At 45.1% G+C, this 18,160-nt stretch overlaps 1 protein-coding gene across 1 annotated transcript in view; it reads right to left on the bottom strand.

Moving 5' to 3' along the window:
- The window catches only part of LOC144483140 (uncharacterized), a 28,666-nt gene extending 14,454 nt beyond the window's left edge, over positions 1-14,212 (bottom strand). The window contains exons 1-2 of the mRNA XM_078201929.1: positions 13,412-14,212; positions 1,065-1,941 (exon numbers count right to left, since the gene is read on the bottom strand). Coding sequence (XP_078058055.1) covers positions 1,065-1,941; positions 13,412-13,878 — 1,344 coding nt within the window. The 5' untranslated portion in view covers positions 13,879-14,212. The remainder of the gene's footprint in view (positions 1-1,064; positions 1,942-13,411) is intronic.
- Positions 14,213-18,160: the final 3,948 nt, after the last annotated feature.

Genomic DNA, 18,160 nt, shown 5'->3' with positions numbered 1-18,160 from the left:
GATTTTCTATTCTTCCCAACAATGCGGATAATCTTTTTCCCCAAATTATACTTTATCATTCCCACGTTCCCATCTACTTACCCTATAGTGTGATGTATTTTCAGGCTGTGTAACTGGTTAAAGCTCTTTCCACACTCAGTTCACTGGAACACTCTCACTCGGGTGTGTGTGTGTCTCGGTGCTTTTCCAGTCACAATTATATCTGAAATCTTATCCCATGGACAGAATAGACGTAACATTGCTCCTTCCACATTCAAAGGCCAGTGATGTTCAGGGCTGTTACGGGGTTTCTTTCAGAGACAAAGTATTGCCAAATCTTTAGTTAATACAAAGACTTGCGATACAGCATCCTGGTGAAAGGCATTTTTAATTGACCAATGTGAGATAAAACTCCTGGAAAATGTGTACAAGGAAGGCCCGAGATGTGTGGATAGTATCGGAATGTGGACTGGCCTCTCGATGGGACAGGCAGTGAGAGCAGCTGAGAAATCAGTGGAGAAAGATTGTTCAGAGCGCGGCCAACCCTCAGAACGAGGACGGATAAAAGACAAGACACCTGTAGTGGGAGGAAAAAGACTATTTATTATCCAGGATAAAGTTAATGTACTCTATATAGAAACTAGGAGCAGGCCATTCGAGTCTGCTCCACCATTCAATATGATCATGGCTGATCCTCAATCTCAATACCATATTCTCCCCACACCGCTTGAAGCCATTAAAATCTAAAATAAAATCCATCTCTTCCTTGAACATATTCAGTGATTGGGATTCCACAGCCTTCTGTGGTGGAGAATTCCACAAGTTCACTACCCTTTGAGTTAAGAATTTTTTCCTCATCTCAGTCTCATCTGACATCTGTTTTTGTGGATCATTTCAGTGGAAATGTGCCCTCGTTCAAATGGAATCAGCCACTGGAATGAAAATTGAGAGACCGGCCAGTCCAGCAGCAAGAAACCCTCTGACCCTCCCACTTCACCATCTGTCAGAATGAACATGGTTCAGTCCCGGATGTGATTAACAGCAGCAATAAGAGCAGAATACAACCCCAGTCATCACTTGTGAACTCGCTGGTGTCTCAGCAGGTGGGATGACTGAGTGAATCCCTTCCCACAGTCAGAGCAGGTGAATGGTCTCTCCCCAGTGTGAACTCGCTGGTGTGTCTGCAGGTTCGATGACCGATTGAATCCCTTCCCACACTGAGAGCAGGTAAATGGCTTCTCCCCAGTGTGAACCCGCTGGTGTGTCAGCAGGGTAGGTAAATCACTGAATCGCTTCTCACACTCCGAGCAGGTGAAAGGCCTCTCCCTGTCCCCGCTGTGAATTTGCTGGTGTCTCAGCAGATTGGCTAACTGACTGAATCCCCTCCCACAATTGGAGCAGGTGAACGGCCTCTCCCCAGTGTGAACTCGTTGGTGTGTCAGCAGGGTGGAGGAATCTCCAAATCCTTTCCCACACACGGAGCAGATGAATGGCCTCTCCCCAGTGTGAACTCGGTGATGTGCCAGCAGGTCAGATGAATCTCTGAATCCTTTCCCACACTCTGAGCAGGTGAATGGTCTCTCCCCAGTGTGAACGCGATGGTGTCTCTGCAGACTGGATAACCGAGTGAATCCCTTCCCACACTCAGAACAAGTGAACAGCCTCTCCTTGGTGTGAACTTGCTGGTGTACCAGCAGGGTGGATGAATCTCTGCATCTTTTTCCACACACTGAGCAGGTGAATGGTCTCTCCCCAGAGTGAACTCGACGGTGTCTCACTAGATTGGATGAAATACTAAATTTCTTCCCACAATCAGAGCAGGTGAATGGCCTCTCCCCAGTGTGAACTCGCTGGTGTGTGAGCAGGTCTGATGAATTAGTAAATCTCTTCCCACACTGATAGCAGGTGAATGGCCTCTCCCCAGTGTGACTGCGTCGATGTGTTTCCAGCTCAGATGGGGATCTGAATCCCTTTCCACAATCCCCACATTTCCACGGTTTTCCCATGGTGTGAGTGTCTGCGTCTTGGTGCTTTTCCTGTCACTCTGATGGTAAAATGGGCGATGATTTTCCCCGTCCGAACGAGTGACTCTGTCAGAGCTTGACGTGAAGTTTCGTTTGAGATTTCTTCTGGCAAATCCTCCCCTTTTAATATCCTGTAAAAGGAGTTTACAAATGTCATCACAGTCAGTACAGCTCAGAAACTGAGAACAGACAATTCTAGTTGCTGTGGAACACTCTTTCCTCACTGGTTTAGAGTGAATAATGAATTTGAAACATCATTGCGAGCCAGCAAATCAATCAAAATGCTCACAAAGGAGTGGAATTTATCTCCAGATGGACGGAAATCAGAAATAGTGAAATTATCTTCAATTCGGACAGAATTTTAAGAATCCGTGGAACCCCTACAGTGCAGAAAGAGACTATTCAGCCCATCAAATCTGCATCGATGATTCAGATGAATGAACATGGTTCAATCTTGAATGTGATTAACAGCAGCAAAACAGCAAAATCCAATCCCTGTAACCACTTGTGAACTCGCTGGTGTCTCAGCAGGTGGATGACTGACTGAATCCCTTCCCACACACAATGCAGGTGAACAGCCTCCCCCCAGTGTGAACTCGCTGGTGAATCACACCAGTCCCAGAGCCATGGAACCTCTCTCAGACAACAGAGCAAAGCACTAAAAACTCTAAACTGTAGATGAATGCACAATAATACTCACCTCTGGAACAATTTCACTGTTCTCAAATTTAAAACCTCCTGCTGGAACCTGCAGCTGGAAAGATGCCAGAAGCACTGGAGTCGGAGAACAATTGCAGTCTTCAAATCTTCTAATTCCCTGCGAATGGAGATTACAAGAGTCATGTGTCAACAGTGGTTAGAGATTAAGAGATAAATATTTTTCTTGGTTTGAGATTGCTGTGTATAAATCCTCCCCTTCTAACCGTAAAAGGAGTTTCCAAAATCCATTAGTTAGTCCAGAATATAAATTCATAACATCCTCTCCTTCTGTTTCCTAGCATAGGATTATTTAAGATTGAAATGCTGACATAGGTTGCAGTTCAGACAAGATCCACTAAGATAATTCCTGGCATAAAGAAGTTTGTTTATTAAGGAAAGGTTAACAGGGTGCGTCGATACTCATTGGATTTTAGATAAATGAGAGGAGATCTAACTGAAGCATATATGATTCTGAGGGTGCTTGATAGGGTAAGTGCTGAAAGAATGTTTCCCCTCAAAAGGGAATCAAAAATTGGAGGGACAGTTTAAAAAAAGGGACAGAGATGAGGAGCAATTGCATCTCTCAGATGGCCAGTAGCCCGTGGAGTTCTCTCCCCCAGTGGGCAGTGGAGACTGGTCATTGAGTATATTCAAGGCTGTGTTTGCACCGGGAGTTTCACCTCCAAGGGAGTTAAGGGTGAGAGAGGCTGGAGGAAAACTGAGTTATGACAATGAGCATATGAGCTCTGACGAAGGGTCATCCAGACTTGAAACTTTAGCTCTATTCTCTCTCCACAGATGCTGTTACACCTGACATTTTCCAGCATCTTGTTGATCAGATGAGCCATGAGTTTATTGAATCGCAGAGCAACCTTGATGGGTCGAATGGCCTCCTCATGCTCCTAATTCTGATGATATTTTCTTCTGTTATTCGGGTGGCCGCACATTCGCCCTGCAGCACCTTCCCTCTCTGAAGAGAGCGCCAATTAACCCGCCCTGTCAGTCAGTGAGTCAAACCTTCCCTCTCCTGGTCACCGGGACCCTGAAGCACCGCCGACTGATCGCGCATGCGCTCTGCTCCCCGCTGAACAAAGATGGCGGCCGCGGCACTGGGCCTGATCCCGGATAAAATCCCCGCAGCTGCAAACCCGGGACCCGCAGGCTCTTATTCGGACCTTGCGGCCTACAGCAGGTGTTTGTGAAGCCTCCACTCCCTCCCCACCCTGACTCCCGGCTTCATTCTTCCCTCCGCCCCACACACTCTCACCCGTTGAAAAAAGCGACTCCCGCACTCGCAGGGCTCCGAGCAAAGTGATAATGCGCATGCTCCACATACAACATCGCGCATGCGCATTGGCTCCTGTGGAGTGAATAGGGTACTTTCACACCCGCAAGGAATGGTGGTTAACAGCAGCGCCATTGTAACCTCAAACAGTGAATATAAAATAACATTGTTGGCGATTGAGATAAATTAATTTTTAAAAACGCAAATTATTGCGAATTGATGATCTGCTATGTTAAATTTCTCAAAGTCCTCCTGTGGGACGACACAGAAATTTAGAAGCTTTAACACTGTCTCCTCTCTTTCCCCTTCCCTGATGGTGCTGACTCTGGCTGGATTCAATCGCACAGTCACTGGTTCCTCTCGTTCTGTCTCTTCCTGATTCTGAATATTCATTGTTTTACAGAATGATACAGCACAGATGGAAACCATTTAGCTCAGTATGCCTGTGCTGGCCTTTGGAAGATCTATCCAATAAATTCCATAGCCCTGTTGGCAAAGTCAGAACAATAAGACCCCGTTTGGAATACTGTGTGCAATTCTGGTCACCCTATTATAGAAAGGATGTTATTAAACTAGAAAGAGTGCAGAAAAGATTTACTCGGATGCTACAGGGACTTGATGGATTGAGTTATAAGGAGAGGCTGGATAGATGGGACTTTTTTCTCTGGAGCATAGGAGGCTGAGGGGTGATCTTATCGAGGTCTATAAAATAATGAGGGGCACATATCAGCTAGATAGTCAATATCTTTTCCCAAAGGTAGGGGAGTCTCAAACTAGAGGGCATAGGTTTAATGTGAGAGAGGAGAGATACAAAAGTGTCCAGAGGGGCAATCATTTCACACAGAGGGTGGTGAGTGTCTGGAACAAGCTGCCAGAGGTAGTAGTAGAGGCGGGTACAATTTTGTCTTTGCATTTAGATAGTTACATGGGTACAATGTGTATAGAGGGATATGGGCCAAATGTGGGCAATTGGGATTAGCTTAGGGGTTTAAAAAAAAAGGGCGGCATGGACAAGTTGGGCCAAAGGGCCTGTTTCCAGGCTGTAAACCTCTATGACTCAAATATATATATGCTCTCATGAACTGAGAGCTTAATGGAAAAGGTATTCCAGGTTGATACATCTCAGACACATTCACCTGTGTGCAAAGATTGATTGTCCCGTTTATTAAGCATATATTAAATGCTCACTGGAGTGAAACGCACAGAGTACCTGTTAGAATTTAATTGGATGATTCTACAGACTGGACAAGCCATGGTAACATTGTGAATAAAGGGAGTGCTCCTGGTGTTAAAGAGTAGACAAATTGTGAGATTACAAAGTAAAGACATTAATATCCTGAAACTTCACAATTATCACTAGGCTGGGATATTGAAGCATTAAAGAATCCCACATACCTCTCAGAAGAAAGAGACAAAGTCCAATCCTGTTAAAGTCATATCCCTGTTTGACTATTAGAGTTCGTAGATTGATCTGGGTTTTATGAATCAGGTCCATGTCAGTCTGGTGCTGTGTCGTTGATTTCCAGTGACAGTATGTGGCATCCTGATTAAATTGGCACCACAATATTTAGCCCAGAAATCTGAGGACATCATCAATACAGCCCATTACTGATAGAATCACCAATTATTCTGAAAGTTTCATTAGTTGGACCTCCTTCACTGGAAACAGCTTCTCTGGCAAAAAAAAATCGCCCACCATTCCAAACTCTGAATGATTGGGGAAGTTGCTGGTAAGTGTCCGGGACAAATTGCTATTTGTAAGGTGAAGGTAGATCAGCAGCAGGAGTTAGTGAAGAGGGTGATGGTAAGAACCAGGCAGACTGACTCACCAAGAAAGCTGCTTTAGAGGAGATTCCATGGGCTTCACCCAAAACATAATCATTAACACTGGTCTGACAGACTCCAGTTAAACCTGATTTTAAAACTTGTCACGATCCTGACTCTGATGTGACTGTGGTCAGATAGGCCGTACACCATAGGAACAACTTTCCCTTATGGCTCACAGCGAGTAAGGACTCAACAATCCTACAAGGTGGATTGAATTTAACTTGCTGCATTGTGATGTCTTACAAAACAACTAGTTTAGTTTCGGGATTAAATTAGGAAGTGTTTCTCTTTTGATTCATTCTTATGTTCATAATTACTACCGGTGGCTGAGGAAGCACGAGGATGTTCCTCACCACCTGAACCTGTGTCCAAATTAATCTGACTCTGTGAAATAAAATGTCCAAATGGACACATCCCATCTGAATGATGTTCCCTGGGAAACTTTGCAGGTTGATTATACAGGCCCATTATCCACAGTAAATGGAGGGAACGGGTATATCCTAGTAGTTCGCTTGGTGGATTGAAGCTTTTGCAGTCTGAACAAAAAGAGACCCAGGTTGTCGATCCTTTCCTAGAATCTAGTACCTACACATTTCTGATATAATTATTGTAAATTTTCTCTGTTCCCTTTCTAATGCCTCAACTTTTTTTAATATGGCAACTGGAAGTGCACGCAGTGTTTGGTAAGACTTGATCCAGGGGAATCTGATGACCCAAAAGAGGGGCTTGAGCTCATGTGTGAGTTTTAGATTGGTTTATTATGAAACAACAGCTAATAATGATGCATAATGGAATGAAAAAAAAAATTGATCCATGACTGTGAGAGCAGTTTCCCAGTTCCCGAGGACAAACCAATGACACAGATTAAATGTTGGTCTCCATTGCTAATAGCTTCAGTCTCCTCTGAACTGTTCACTGGTGTGAACCAGAGAATGGATGTTGGGCTGAAGATCACTTTGAAATCTCTTCCTTGTCCAAAGTGATGGTTATTTTCCTTGAGAGCCTGTTTTAACCTTAACACAAATAGTTTAACAAAGAACAATACAGCACAGGAACAGGCCCTTCGGCCCTCCAAGCCCGCGCCGCTCCCTGGTCCAAACTAGACCATTCTTTTGTATCCCTCCATTCCCACTCCGTTCATGTGGCTATCTAGATAAGTCTTAAACGTTCCCAGTGTGTCTGCCTCCACCACCTTGCCCGGCAGCGCATTCCAGGCCCCCACCACCCTCTGTGTAAAATACGTCCTTCTGATATCCGTGTTAAACCTCCCCCCCACCTCACCTTGAACCTATGACCCCTCGTGAACGTCACCACCGACCTGGGAAAAAGCTTCCCACTGTTCACCCTATCTATGCCTTTCATAATTTTATACACCTCTATTAGGTCACCCCTCATCCTCCGTCTTTCCAGTGAGAACAACCCCAGTTTACCCAATCTCTCCTTATAACTAAGCCTTTCCATACCAGGCAACATCCTGGTAAACCTCCTCTGCACTCTCTTTACTTGTAGAAACAGAGAAAATAGGAGCAGGAGGAGGCCATTTGGCCCTACAAGCCTGCTCCACCATTCATGAGGATCATGGCTGGCCATCCAAGTCATGAGATCAAATTGTATCAGAGTTAGAAATATCTTGTTTCATTGTCTGTGAGGGAGACATATCCTGGACAGTGATAACAGGCCTGTCCTGTGTTTGTCACCCAGCAACTGCTATGGAAGTGAGAGGGGGAATGAACCATTCCGGTAATATTTAAGAAATGCCTTCATATTCTATCAGTTGTCAATCTCCCACCTTGAGAAGGGAAAATTCTTATTGATTCTCACAAACTGATTTCTGATTAATGCAGCTATTCCGAAGCTACAATTGTTTTTCCCTAATTTCTTGATTACTTAATATTGATGACATATTAAAGCAACGAGAATGATCAGAATCAGCAACAGAAACACATTTTCACTAAAATGTGATACCGGTTGACGTTGATTTATCCTGAACTGTAGATCATCACTTGCAAATCTATATTACTGATTTGTGGTAAGTACCTCTGGTTGAAACAAAAGTTCAACTTTAAAGATTCTCAACTCCCTTTTCACCCAAATCCATCTTGTGGATATTTTCTATATGCCTCTTCAGTTTAATTTTACTCTTCTGATCGATTTCAGTGTCTTTAATTCTGTCCTGTTTATTTTAACGTCAGTTTGTCTGTGGAGTCTGTGTCAATACCTTGATGATTTAAAATGTTGTCCCATTCTACTGACCACATTAATCAGTCAATGTTGTTCTGTTAGATCAGCTGAGCATATCAGGGACCCGTTCTTCAATGCAGCTTCACCAGGCATTTCCACAGGTTAATTAAACCACATATAACATATCACATCTACACACTAACACTGCTATCCCAGTATAATGTCCCATGTGCCACCTGATAAAAGCCAGCTTCTGGGGTTTCAGGAAATCTTACCAACAGATCATGAAGTGCGTGTGTGTGCGGGTGCATGTGTGCGTGTGTGTTTGGGGGTGGGGGGGTGGTGTCTCTGTCTGAAGATCTTATCATCCCTGCGTGGTTCCAATACTTCAGGCAGTGGCCAGATTTTCAAATTCAGTTTTTTTGTTCAGAGGTATCTAATCCACGCATCCCAGGACACTAAGGGGCAATTTTAGCATGGCCAATCAACCGAACCCGCACATCTTTGGACTGTGGGAGAAAACTGGAGCACCCGGAGGAAACCCATGCAGACATGAGGAAAATGTGCAAACTCCACACAGATAGTGACCCGAGCCGGAAATCGAACCCAGGTCCCTGGAGCTGTGAAGCAGCAGTGCTAACCACTGTGCTACTGTGTCGTTAGAGGGAGAGGAGTTCCAGATGGGAAAGTCAGAACAAACGTCATGTCAAAATCTGACAGAATCACTCGATTCATCAGGGACTGAATATCATCGACCTCTGAATGTGGAAGGAGAAATGTTAGTTCTGTCTGCGGGAAAAGATTTCAAACATCAGTGTGACTGGAAAAGCATCAAGACACACACACTCACCTGAGTGAGTGTTCCAGTGACCTGACTGTGGAAAGACCAGTTACACAGCCTGAAAAAACATCATACCTTTCACAATGCGGAGAAATGTACAGGTATTCTGTGTGAGGCTCCAACTGAACATCCAACCTGGAGAGACAAATGAATAACTGAATTATGGAGAAAGCATGGACATATGGTGATTGTGGGATGGGATTAATGTTCCCATTTGAACTGGGAAATGATCAATACAGTCACACTGCGGAGGGACCGTTCACCTTCTCCATGTGTGGAGATGGATTTACTCAGTTATCCAGTCTGTCGACACACCAGCCAGTTCATTCTGGGGAGAGGCCGTTCAGATGCTCCATGTGTGGGAAGGAATTTGCTGACTCGTGACCTGCTGGCGCATGAGCAAGTTCACACTGAGGAGAGCGCATTCATCAGGCCTGTGTGTGGCAACGAATTCACTCAGTCATGCCAGCTCACTGAACATCAACATGTACACAGTGATCAGAGACTTTTTTAATGTTCTGACTGCGATAAGAGCTTTAAGAGCAAAAGGTATCTGCAAATACACGAACGACTTCACACTGGGGAGAGACTGTTCATCTGCTCTGAGTGTGGGAAGAGATTTGTTCAGTCATCTGACTTGCTCACACACCAGCGAAGTCACACTGGGGCGAGGCCATTCATCTGCTCTGTGTGTGGAAAGTGATTCACTCAACCACACCACCTTCGGACACACCAGCAGGTTCACACTGGGGAGAGGCCATTCATCTGCTCTGAGTGTGGGAAGGGATTCACTCAGTCATACCAGCTTCTGTTGCACCAGCGAGTTCACACTGGGGAGAGACCATTCACCTGCTCCGTTTGTGGGAAAAGATTCTCTCAGTCATCCCAACTCCTCAAACACCAGCGAGTTTACACTGGGGAGGGGCCATTCACCTGCTCCGTATGTGGGAAAAGATTCTCTCAGTCATCCCAACTCCTGAAACACCAGAAAGTTCACACTGGAGAGAGGCCGTTCACCTGCTCTGACTGTGGGAAGGGATTCACTCAGTCATCCCATCTGCTGAGACACCAGCGAGTTCACACTGGGGAGAGGCCGTTCACCTGCTCAATGTGTGGGAAGGGAATGGAGGGATACAAACGATTGGTCTAGTTGGACCAAGGAGCGGCACAGGCTTGGAGGGTCGAAGGGCCTGTTTCCTGTGCTGTACTGTTCTTTGTTCTTTGATTCACTCTGTCATCACAGCTTGTGACACACCAGCGAGTTCACAAATGACTGCAAGAATTAGATTCTGCTTTTAATCATATTGAAGACTGAATGTGTGGGTTAATCCTGATGTGTGTAAGAAAGCCACTCTCTTCCATGGTTTAGAGCTCTTAGATATGGAACAGAAGCTCCTTTACAACTATATTTAGAGTCAGAAAGAATGCTGGAAACATGGTGTCAAATCAGAGATTGGTGTAAAACTGGGATCTGTTCCTGACAAAGTAAAACGGCAGGTTTAACTTTACAGTCTGAAAATAGTACGAAGATTGAAAATGTTTGTGTGAAAATCCTGAATCTACCAATGTAAGGTAATGATAACATCAAGTTACATTTCTATCTGGAACCTTTGGCCATCTCTCACCTGCCATTGACTTCAGTGATAGAAACTGACTTGAAATCTGTCAACATTAGAAAACTATTTATAAATAATTTGAGGGTTTTTTACAGTTGGGATCTTTCTCTGTTCTCTCCACTCAAGGTTTTAGATACCAGACTTTCTCCTGTGAATATCCAGCTGGAGTATTGGGCCCTGATGTGTTTCTTTGTTCATCTTATTGACTCTAAATATTGAACCTTGTGGTTTCAGCCGCTGATAATCAAGCTCCCAACAACAGATTGTCTTTTACTGACTTTATTAACAGCACTGCAATAATACAGACAGAGTAATTCCTCACATGGTTCCAGTACTCAGTGAAGTACTTTTTAAAAATTCATTCATGGGATGTGGATGTCACTGGCTTGGCCAGCATTTAGTACCCACCCTAATTACCCTTGAACTGAGCGGATTGCTAGGCCATTGCAGAGGGCATTTAAGAGTCAACCACATTGCTGTGGATCTGGAGTCAAAGATGTGCCAGACCAGGTAAGGACGGCAGATTTCCTTCCCTAAACACATTCGTGAACCAGATGGGTTTTTTTTACAACAATCGACAACAGTTTCATGGTCATGAGACTTTTAACTCCAGATTTTTATTGAATTCAGATTTCACCACCTGCCGTGCTGGGATTCGAACCCTGGTCCCTGAAGTATTACCTGGGACTCTTGATTACTAGTCCAGCGACAATATCACTCTGCCACTGCCTGCCTTTTATATGAAATTTATATGCATCTCCGAGCCTGTAATGGTGTATTGGTCTGTAATTTTAACATAATCTAATTCAATATTCCTTCTTTAATATCCTGTTTACCACTTTCCTATTACCTGATGAATTTGTTAATTGTTATTATTACTGGATTGTCACAGTTTCCATGTGTTTAACATGATTATTTAGTCTGTACCTGAATTTTATGATTTTTTGATACAAGTTACAAAGCAATTCAGCCTTTTGGCTGTGATCCTGTTTCTTGAATGAAATATCATTCGATTTAAAAAGTTACCCAGTCTGGAGAACAGAGATAATACAGTGGATTCAGAACTCTCTCCTCCTCAGCTCTGATCTAACAAGCTGCAGCTACACGAGAGATATTCATGTTTAAATTGTTCACGACAGTTGTGATCTGACCCTGTTCAAACTGTAACCAGAATGATATCTGTGCATTGTTCTGAGTGTGAGCACAGGTTGTGTCACTGTCACAAACACATACCATTTCCTTGGTTCATATCTCCACACAAAGACCAGCTCTTTACACATCCCCTTTCTGCACAATCACAGCAACATGAGCAAGGATATGAGGCTCATTACTTTTCACCCACATTTCATAACAGCAAAGGCTCCACTGTACAGGAGCACACTGACCGGAGAAGAGTCTAATCAGCCTGCAGGCTCCTGTTAAATACAGAGCAGTACAGGAACACACTGACAGTGTAACACTGTCTCATCAGCTTGCAGGCTCCTGTTAAATACAGAGCAGCAGAGGAACACGCTGACAGTGTAACACTGTCTCATCAGCCTGCAGGCTCCTGTTAAATACAGAGCAGTACAGGAACACACTGACAGTGTAACACAGTCTCATCAGCCTGCAGGTTCCTGTTAAATACAGAGCAGTACAGGAACACACTGACAGTTTACACTGTCTCATCAGCCTGCAGGCTCCTGTTAAATACAGAGCAGCACAGGAACACACTGACAGTGTAACACAATCTCATCAGCCTGCAGGTTCCTGTTAAATACAGAGCAGTACAGGAACACACTGACAGTGTAACACTGTCTCATCAGCCTGCAGGCTCCTGTTAAATACAGAGCAGCACAGGAACACACTGACAGTGTAACACAGTCTCATCAGCCTGCAGGCTCCTGTTAAATACAGAGCAGTACAGGAACACACTGACAGTGTAACACAGTCTCATCAGCCTGCAGGCTCCTGTTAAATACAGAGCAGTACAGGAACACACTGACAGTGTAACACAGTCTCATCAGCCAGCAGGCTCCTGTTAAATACAGAGCAGTAGAGGAACACACTGATAGTGTTACACTGTCTCATCAGCCTGCAGGCTCCTGTTAAATACAGAGCAGTACAGGAACACACTGATAGTGTTACACTGTCTCATCAGCCTGCAGGCTCCTGTTAAATACAGAGCAGCAGAGGAACACACCGACAGTGTAACACAATCTCATCAGCCTGCAGGCTCCTGTTAAATACAGAGCTGTACAGGAACACACTGACAGTGTAACACAATCTCGTCAGCCTGCAGGTTCCTGTTAAATTTGCTGAGACGATTTCAATTTAAACCAGGTTTGCAGGCATCATGTTCCATTCACATGTCAAAGAAGAGAGAGATGTTTTGGGACAGGGGTGAAGTCCAAGAGTCAAAAACAACAAGCAGACTTGGTTTTAGCTTTACTGATCACAGGACTGTGACCGATAACTTCCCTGGATCCCAGCACCAGGAGAGACACTCTGGAAAATATGGGGAGCTGAGAATTGTCCACGAGAATAACCGAAGGCGTGAGAACTGAAATAATCTAGAGTTCGAAATGAGCAAAGGCCCCAAATGAAGCTGGTAGCAGGACATCAATTAGTCTCCTCTTCCATTGGAGAAATATTAACACAGCACTGCGCATTTCCATAAAAACTGACTTAGTGACATTTATCTAGAATATCAATAACTCCTATAACAGGGTTGGAGTTTAACATGAGCAGAAACACACAATGGAAGTGATTGACAGAATCCCACCCTTGCACAAAAACTGACTGATGTCTCAATAGGTGTTGTGACTGAATAAGTCCCTTCCCACAGACAGAGCAGGTGAGCATCCACTCTTCAACACAAATGCATTGGTGTGTCTGCAACTCACTCTTCTCTCATTCGTAATGTTTAAAAAGTAATTTTTCAGTGTGAACATGTTGATGCAAACTGAGAGTGTCTAACCGAGTGAATTCCTTCCCACACTTGGAGCAAGGGAACGGCCTCTCCCCAGTGTGAACCCGCTGATGCCTCAGCAGGGTGGATGACTGAATGAATCCTTTCCCACACACTGAGCAGGTGAACGGCCTTTTTCCCGTGTGAGTCTGCTGGTGTCTCATCAGTGTGGCTGACTGAGTGAATCCCTTCCCACACACAGAGCAGATGAATGGCCTCTCTCCAGTGTGTGTGTGTTGGTGCTGTTTCAAGTGCTTTTTGCTCTTAAAGCTCTTCTCACAGTTGGAACATTTTAAATGTCTCTTATTGGAATGAGAGCGTTGGTGTGACTGCAGGTGTTGTGACTGAACAAAACCTTTTCCACACACACAGCAGATGAACGGTCTCTCTCCTGTGTGACTGCGACGATGAGTTTCGAGATGGGAAGGATAATTGAATCCCTTCCCACAGTCCTCACATTTCCATGGTTTCTCCATAGTGCCAGTGTCCTTGTGTCTCTCCAGGTTGGATGATCAGTTGAAGTCTTGTCCACACACACAACATATGTACAGTTTCTCCCAGCTGTGAATGGTGTGATGTTTTTTCAGGCTGTGTAACTGGTTTAAGCTTTTTCCAGTCAGTTCACTGGAACACTCTCACTTGGGTGTGTGTGTCTCAGTGCTTTTCCAGTCACACTGATGTTTGAAATCTTCTCCTCCAGGCAGAACAGACAAACATTTCTCCTTCCACGTTCAAAGTCTCAGGATATTCAGGTCCAAATAAGTCGATACTCAATCTGATTTTTATGTGATGTTTCCTCACCTCACCTGTAAAAGGAGTTAACAAAAATTGTCACGGTCAATCGAGATAGAAATTCAGTCCAAAGATGTGCGGGTTAGGTTGATTGGCCATGCTAAAAAGAAAATTGCCTCTCTTGTTCCCCCAAATCAGTAAATCCCTGTACCACACACTCTCCCTCCTCCCTGGGCTGAAATCCAAACCCATCTCACCATTTCTTTCCTCCACTCCCAGTTTTCTCCCTCCCTCTCCTCTGTCTGGGTTCAGTTCTCCAGCTCCTGTCTGCAGACTGACAATAAAACCAATGGGTCTTATTGGGGGTGGTGGGGCCTCCAGCGGGTGTTTGTGAATCCTCCCCGCCCACCTCCCAGGGTTTCCTTCCTTCCCAGAGATCAGAGTCCTCATTGATTTGAGGCCAAAGTGTAACCTCTTATTTATTGTCCCCCTCCCCCATCCTCTGATGTGAACCATCCTCCAGTGGCTGAGCCAGGATGGGGCCGTTAACCTGGGCCTGTTCCCGGGAGGGAGGGAGGGAGAAGCCCCGCAGCTGCAAACCAGGGAGCTGACAATGATTCTGAAGGGTTTGCGGATCCACAAAGTGTTTCCAAATCCTCCCAGCCACCGCCTAACGCTGACTCCACTTCTCCGGGACAAACAAGCGCCAAGGACAGCAATGACACTGCGCATGCTCCACATCACAATGCCCGGGGACTGATTGACGGCCGCTCCGGACCAATAGGAATAGGGGGCGGGCTGGAGGACCGAGCGGGAGCGGCTGGTCCTCCATCCAATCGGACTGAATGAGGGGCGGGGCTGAGGTGTCCCCATAGAACGCACGGGAAGGGGTTCGCATGCGCAGTAATGTTACAGTCTGGAGCATGCGCAGTAAGCAACGGCGTTTGCCCCACGCAGTGTGGGTGATCGCAATCGGAGAGAAGTTCCTCTGTCTCATCAGCAGCCGGTAAGGATGCGGAAACGTAGAGGGAGCAATGGAACCGGCGGATGGACGTAGAGGGTTTCTAAATACCTGGTCAAGGCCTCAAATCTCGAAAATGAGCCCGTCGGTCTGTGTTTGCAGCTTCCGGTCTTTTTCCCGAGACGAGACTCAGGTTAACGGCCGCCATCTTGATTCAGCAGGGAGGAGAGCGCATGCGCGGTGTCTTGGTGATGCAACAGCGAGTGGGCGGGGCTTCATGTTTCTGCTTCCCCTCCAGGTCCGAGCTCCCGGTCCATTAGCACAAAGTGCAATAGGTTTCTAAACAGCTTCACCCACCCTCAGGCTGCAGCTGCTGTTTGCAGCCTCGATGAGTCCATGGGCCATGTACATATTCAGTGTGAGAGTTGAAAACCCTGTATAGTTACCTAAAGCGGTTACACAGCTTTTGGTTACACTTCAGCCCCAGGCTCCTCATGTTTACATAGAAACATGATGTGGAGATGCCGGCGTTGGACTGGGGTGAACACAGTAAGAAGTCTCACAACACCAGGTTAAAGTCCAACAGGTTTATTTTGTATTTGCTACCAAGTAAACCTGGTGAGACTTCTTACATAGAAACATACATAGAAAATAGAAGCTGGGAGTCGGCCGTTCGGCCCTTCGAGTGTGCGCCGCCATTCATTATTGTCATGGCTGATTATCAAATTCAATACCCTGATCCCTGTCGCCCCAAGAGATTTATCTCATTGAAATCAGACTCTACTTCCACTTTTGAAGAACGTGAATCCAAAGATTCATGACCCTCTGAGAGAAAAACATCTCATCTCTGTTTTCAATGGGCAATGCTGTTTTTTAAAACAGCGACTCCCTAGATTCTCCCCTGAGAGTAAACATCCTCTCCAGATCCAAAACAGAAAATGCTGGAAAATCTCAGCAGGTCAGGCAGCACCTTTTCTCCCCCTTTGCTTCGCCTTTCCCCTTTTTTCTCCCTCCAATCCACCCTCCCCTCCCCCACATCTTCATCCATCACAACTTCTTCAGCTTCTCTGCTGTTTGGCCATTCACACTTTCTATTCTCTCTATAGACTGCCATTAGCATCCTTTCCCCTGGTTCCTGTGGCTTGGACCCATCTTTCATCCCCTCACAGTGTAAACATCTCCCACTTTCTATACCTTTTTTATGCTTTGACAAAAGGTCATCTGGACTCGAAGCTTCAGCTCTTTTCTCTCCCCCACAGATGCTACCAGACCTGCTGAGATTTTCCAGCATTTTCTCTTTTGGTTTCAGATTCCAGCATCCGCAGTAATTTGCTTTAACCCTTCTCTCCATATCCATCCTGTCAAGAGTTTTCAGAATCTTGAAGGTTTAAATTAAGTTGCCTCTTACTCTTTTGAAGTCGAGCAGAAGCTAAACTCAAGCAGAGACTGTCTCACTGCTCCTCATCAGACAATCCACCTATTCCAGGTATTAATCTACTAAACCTTCTATGAACTGCTTCTCGTAAAGCAGTTAAGGAATAATATGCACTCATATTTTTCCTGAAATAAGGAAACCAATAATGTACACACTGCTCCAGATATGTCTAACCAATGCCCTGTGCAACTGAAACATAACTTCCCTGCTTTTACTCAATTCCCCTCACAATAAATAATAGTTTTCTGAATTACTTGTACCTGAGACAATATTGCGATTTTCTATCGTGATGGATTTTGGATACTTTTTCTTAAACAGGGGGTTAGAAAGGGAGGATTTACACACAATAAGCTCAAACCAAGAGAAAAATGTTGTCTCTTCTGATATGGGCTTTCTGAATGGGATAAGTAGGTAGATGGGAATGGAATGTTTCCACTTGTTGGTGTTTCCAATACTGGGAACCATGTACAGACAACAGAGACGAATAAATCAAACAGGAGGAGTTATTTATTTCTTGTTAGAATATGGAACTCACTGCGACTGGAAGTGGTTGAGACAAATACTTTAGATGCTTTAAAAAGGAAACCAGATGAGAACATGAGAGAAAAAGAATTAAAAAGTTGAGCTGAAAAGCTGAGTTAAGGTGAGCAGAATGAGAGGAGATTTATGTGGATTAGAAATTCCAATACAGATCAGGGCAGGGGTGGGAGGGTGGCGGCGGAGGCAGTGACACAGTGGAACTATCACTGGACTAGCAACGCAGAGACCCAGGATAATGTTCTGGGGACCTAGGTTCGAATCCCACCACAGCAGATGGTGAAATTTAAATTCAATTAAAAGTCTGATGATGACCATGAAACCATTGTTGATTGTCGTAAAAACCCACCTGGTTCACTGATGTCCTTTAAGGATGGAAATCTGCTGGCCTTAACTGGTCTGGCCTACATGTAACCCACAGCAATGTGGTTGACTCTCAAATGCCCTGTGAAATGGAGGGCAGTTGGGGATGGGCAATAAATGCTGTCCCAGTCGGCGACGCCCACACCCCGTTAAAAATGAATTTAAAAAATAGACTGGCCTGTTTGTGTTTTGTGTATCTCATGTATTCATAGAATTTCTACAGTGCAGAAGGAGGCCTTTCAGACCACCCCACCCAGGCTATTCCCGTAACCCCACATATTTACCCCGCTAATCTCCCTAACCTACACATCTTGGGACAGAAAGGGGCAACGACCTAACCCGAACATCTTTGGAGAGTGGGAGGAAACTGGAGCACCCGGAGGAAACCCACACAGACACGAGGAGAATGCGCAAACTCCATACAGACAGGTAACCAAGGCTACAATCGAACCCAGGTCCCTGGTGCTGTGAGGCAGGAGTACTAACCACTGTGCCATCCATGTAATTCTTTGTAAACTGATTTTGCAGGAAATTGAAGAGAAGGATCTGCAGTCTGGATGATCGAATCTCACGTCTGACAGTCAATCGGTTCATCGGGATCTGAAAATTTGTGCATCTGAAGGGATTTAATTGACCATCTCAGCAGGAAGCTGGTGAGAATCCGTTCATCTGCTCCTCCTGTGGGAAGGGATTGATCAGCTGGTAAACATGCTGACATGACAGCGAGCTC

Source organism: Mustelus asterias, unplaced genomic scaffold (assembly GCF_964213995.1).
Source record: "Mustelus asterias unplaced genomic scaffold, sMusAst1.hap1.1 HAP1_SCAFFOLD_47, whole genome shotgun sequence".
Taxonomy (NCBI): domain Eukaryota; kingdom Metazoa; phylum Chordata; class Chondrichthyes; order Carcharhiniformes; family Triakidae; genus Mustelus; species Mustelus asterias.
This window is presented reverse-complemented; position numbering and strand designations above follow the sequence as displayed.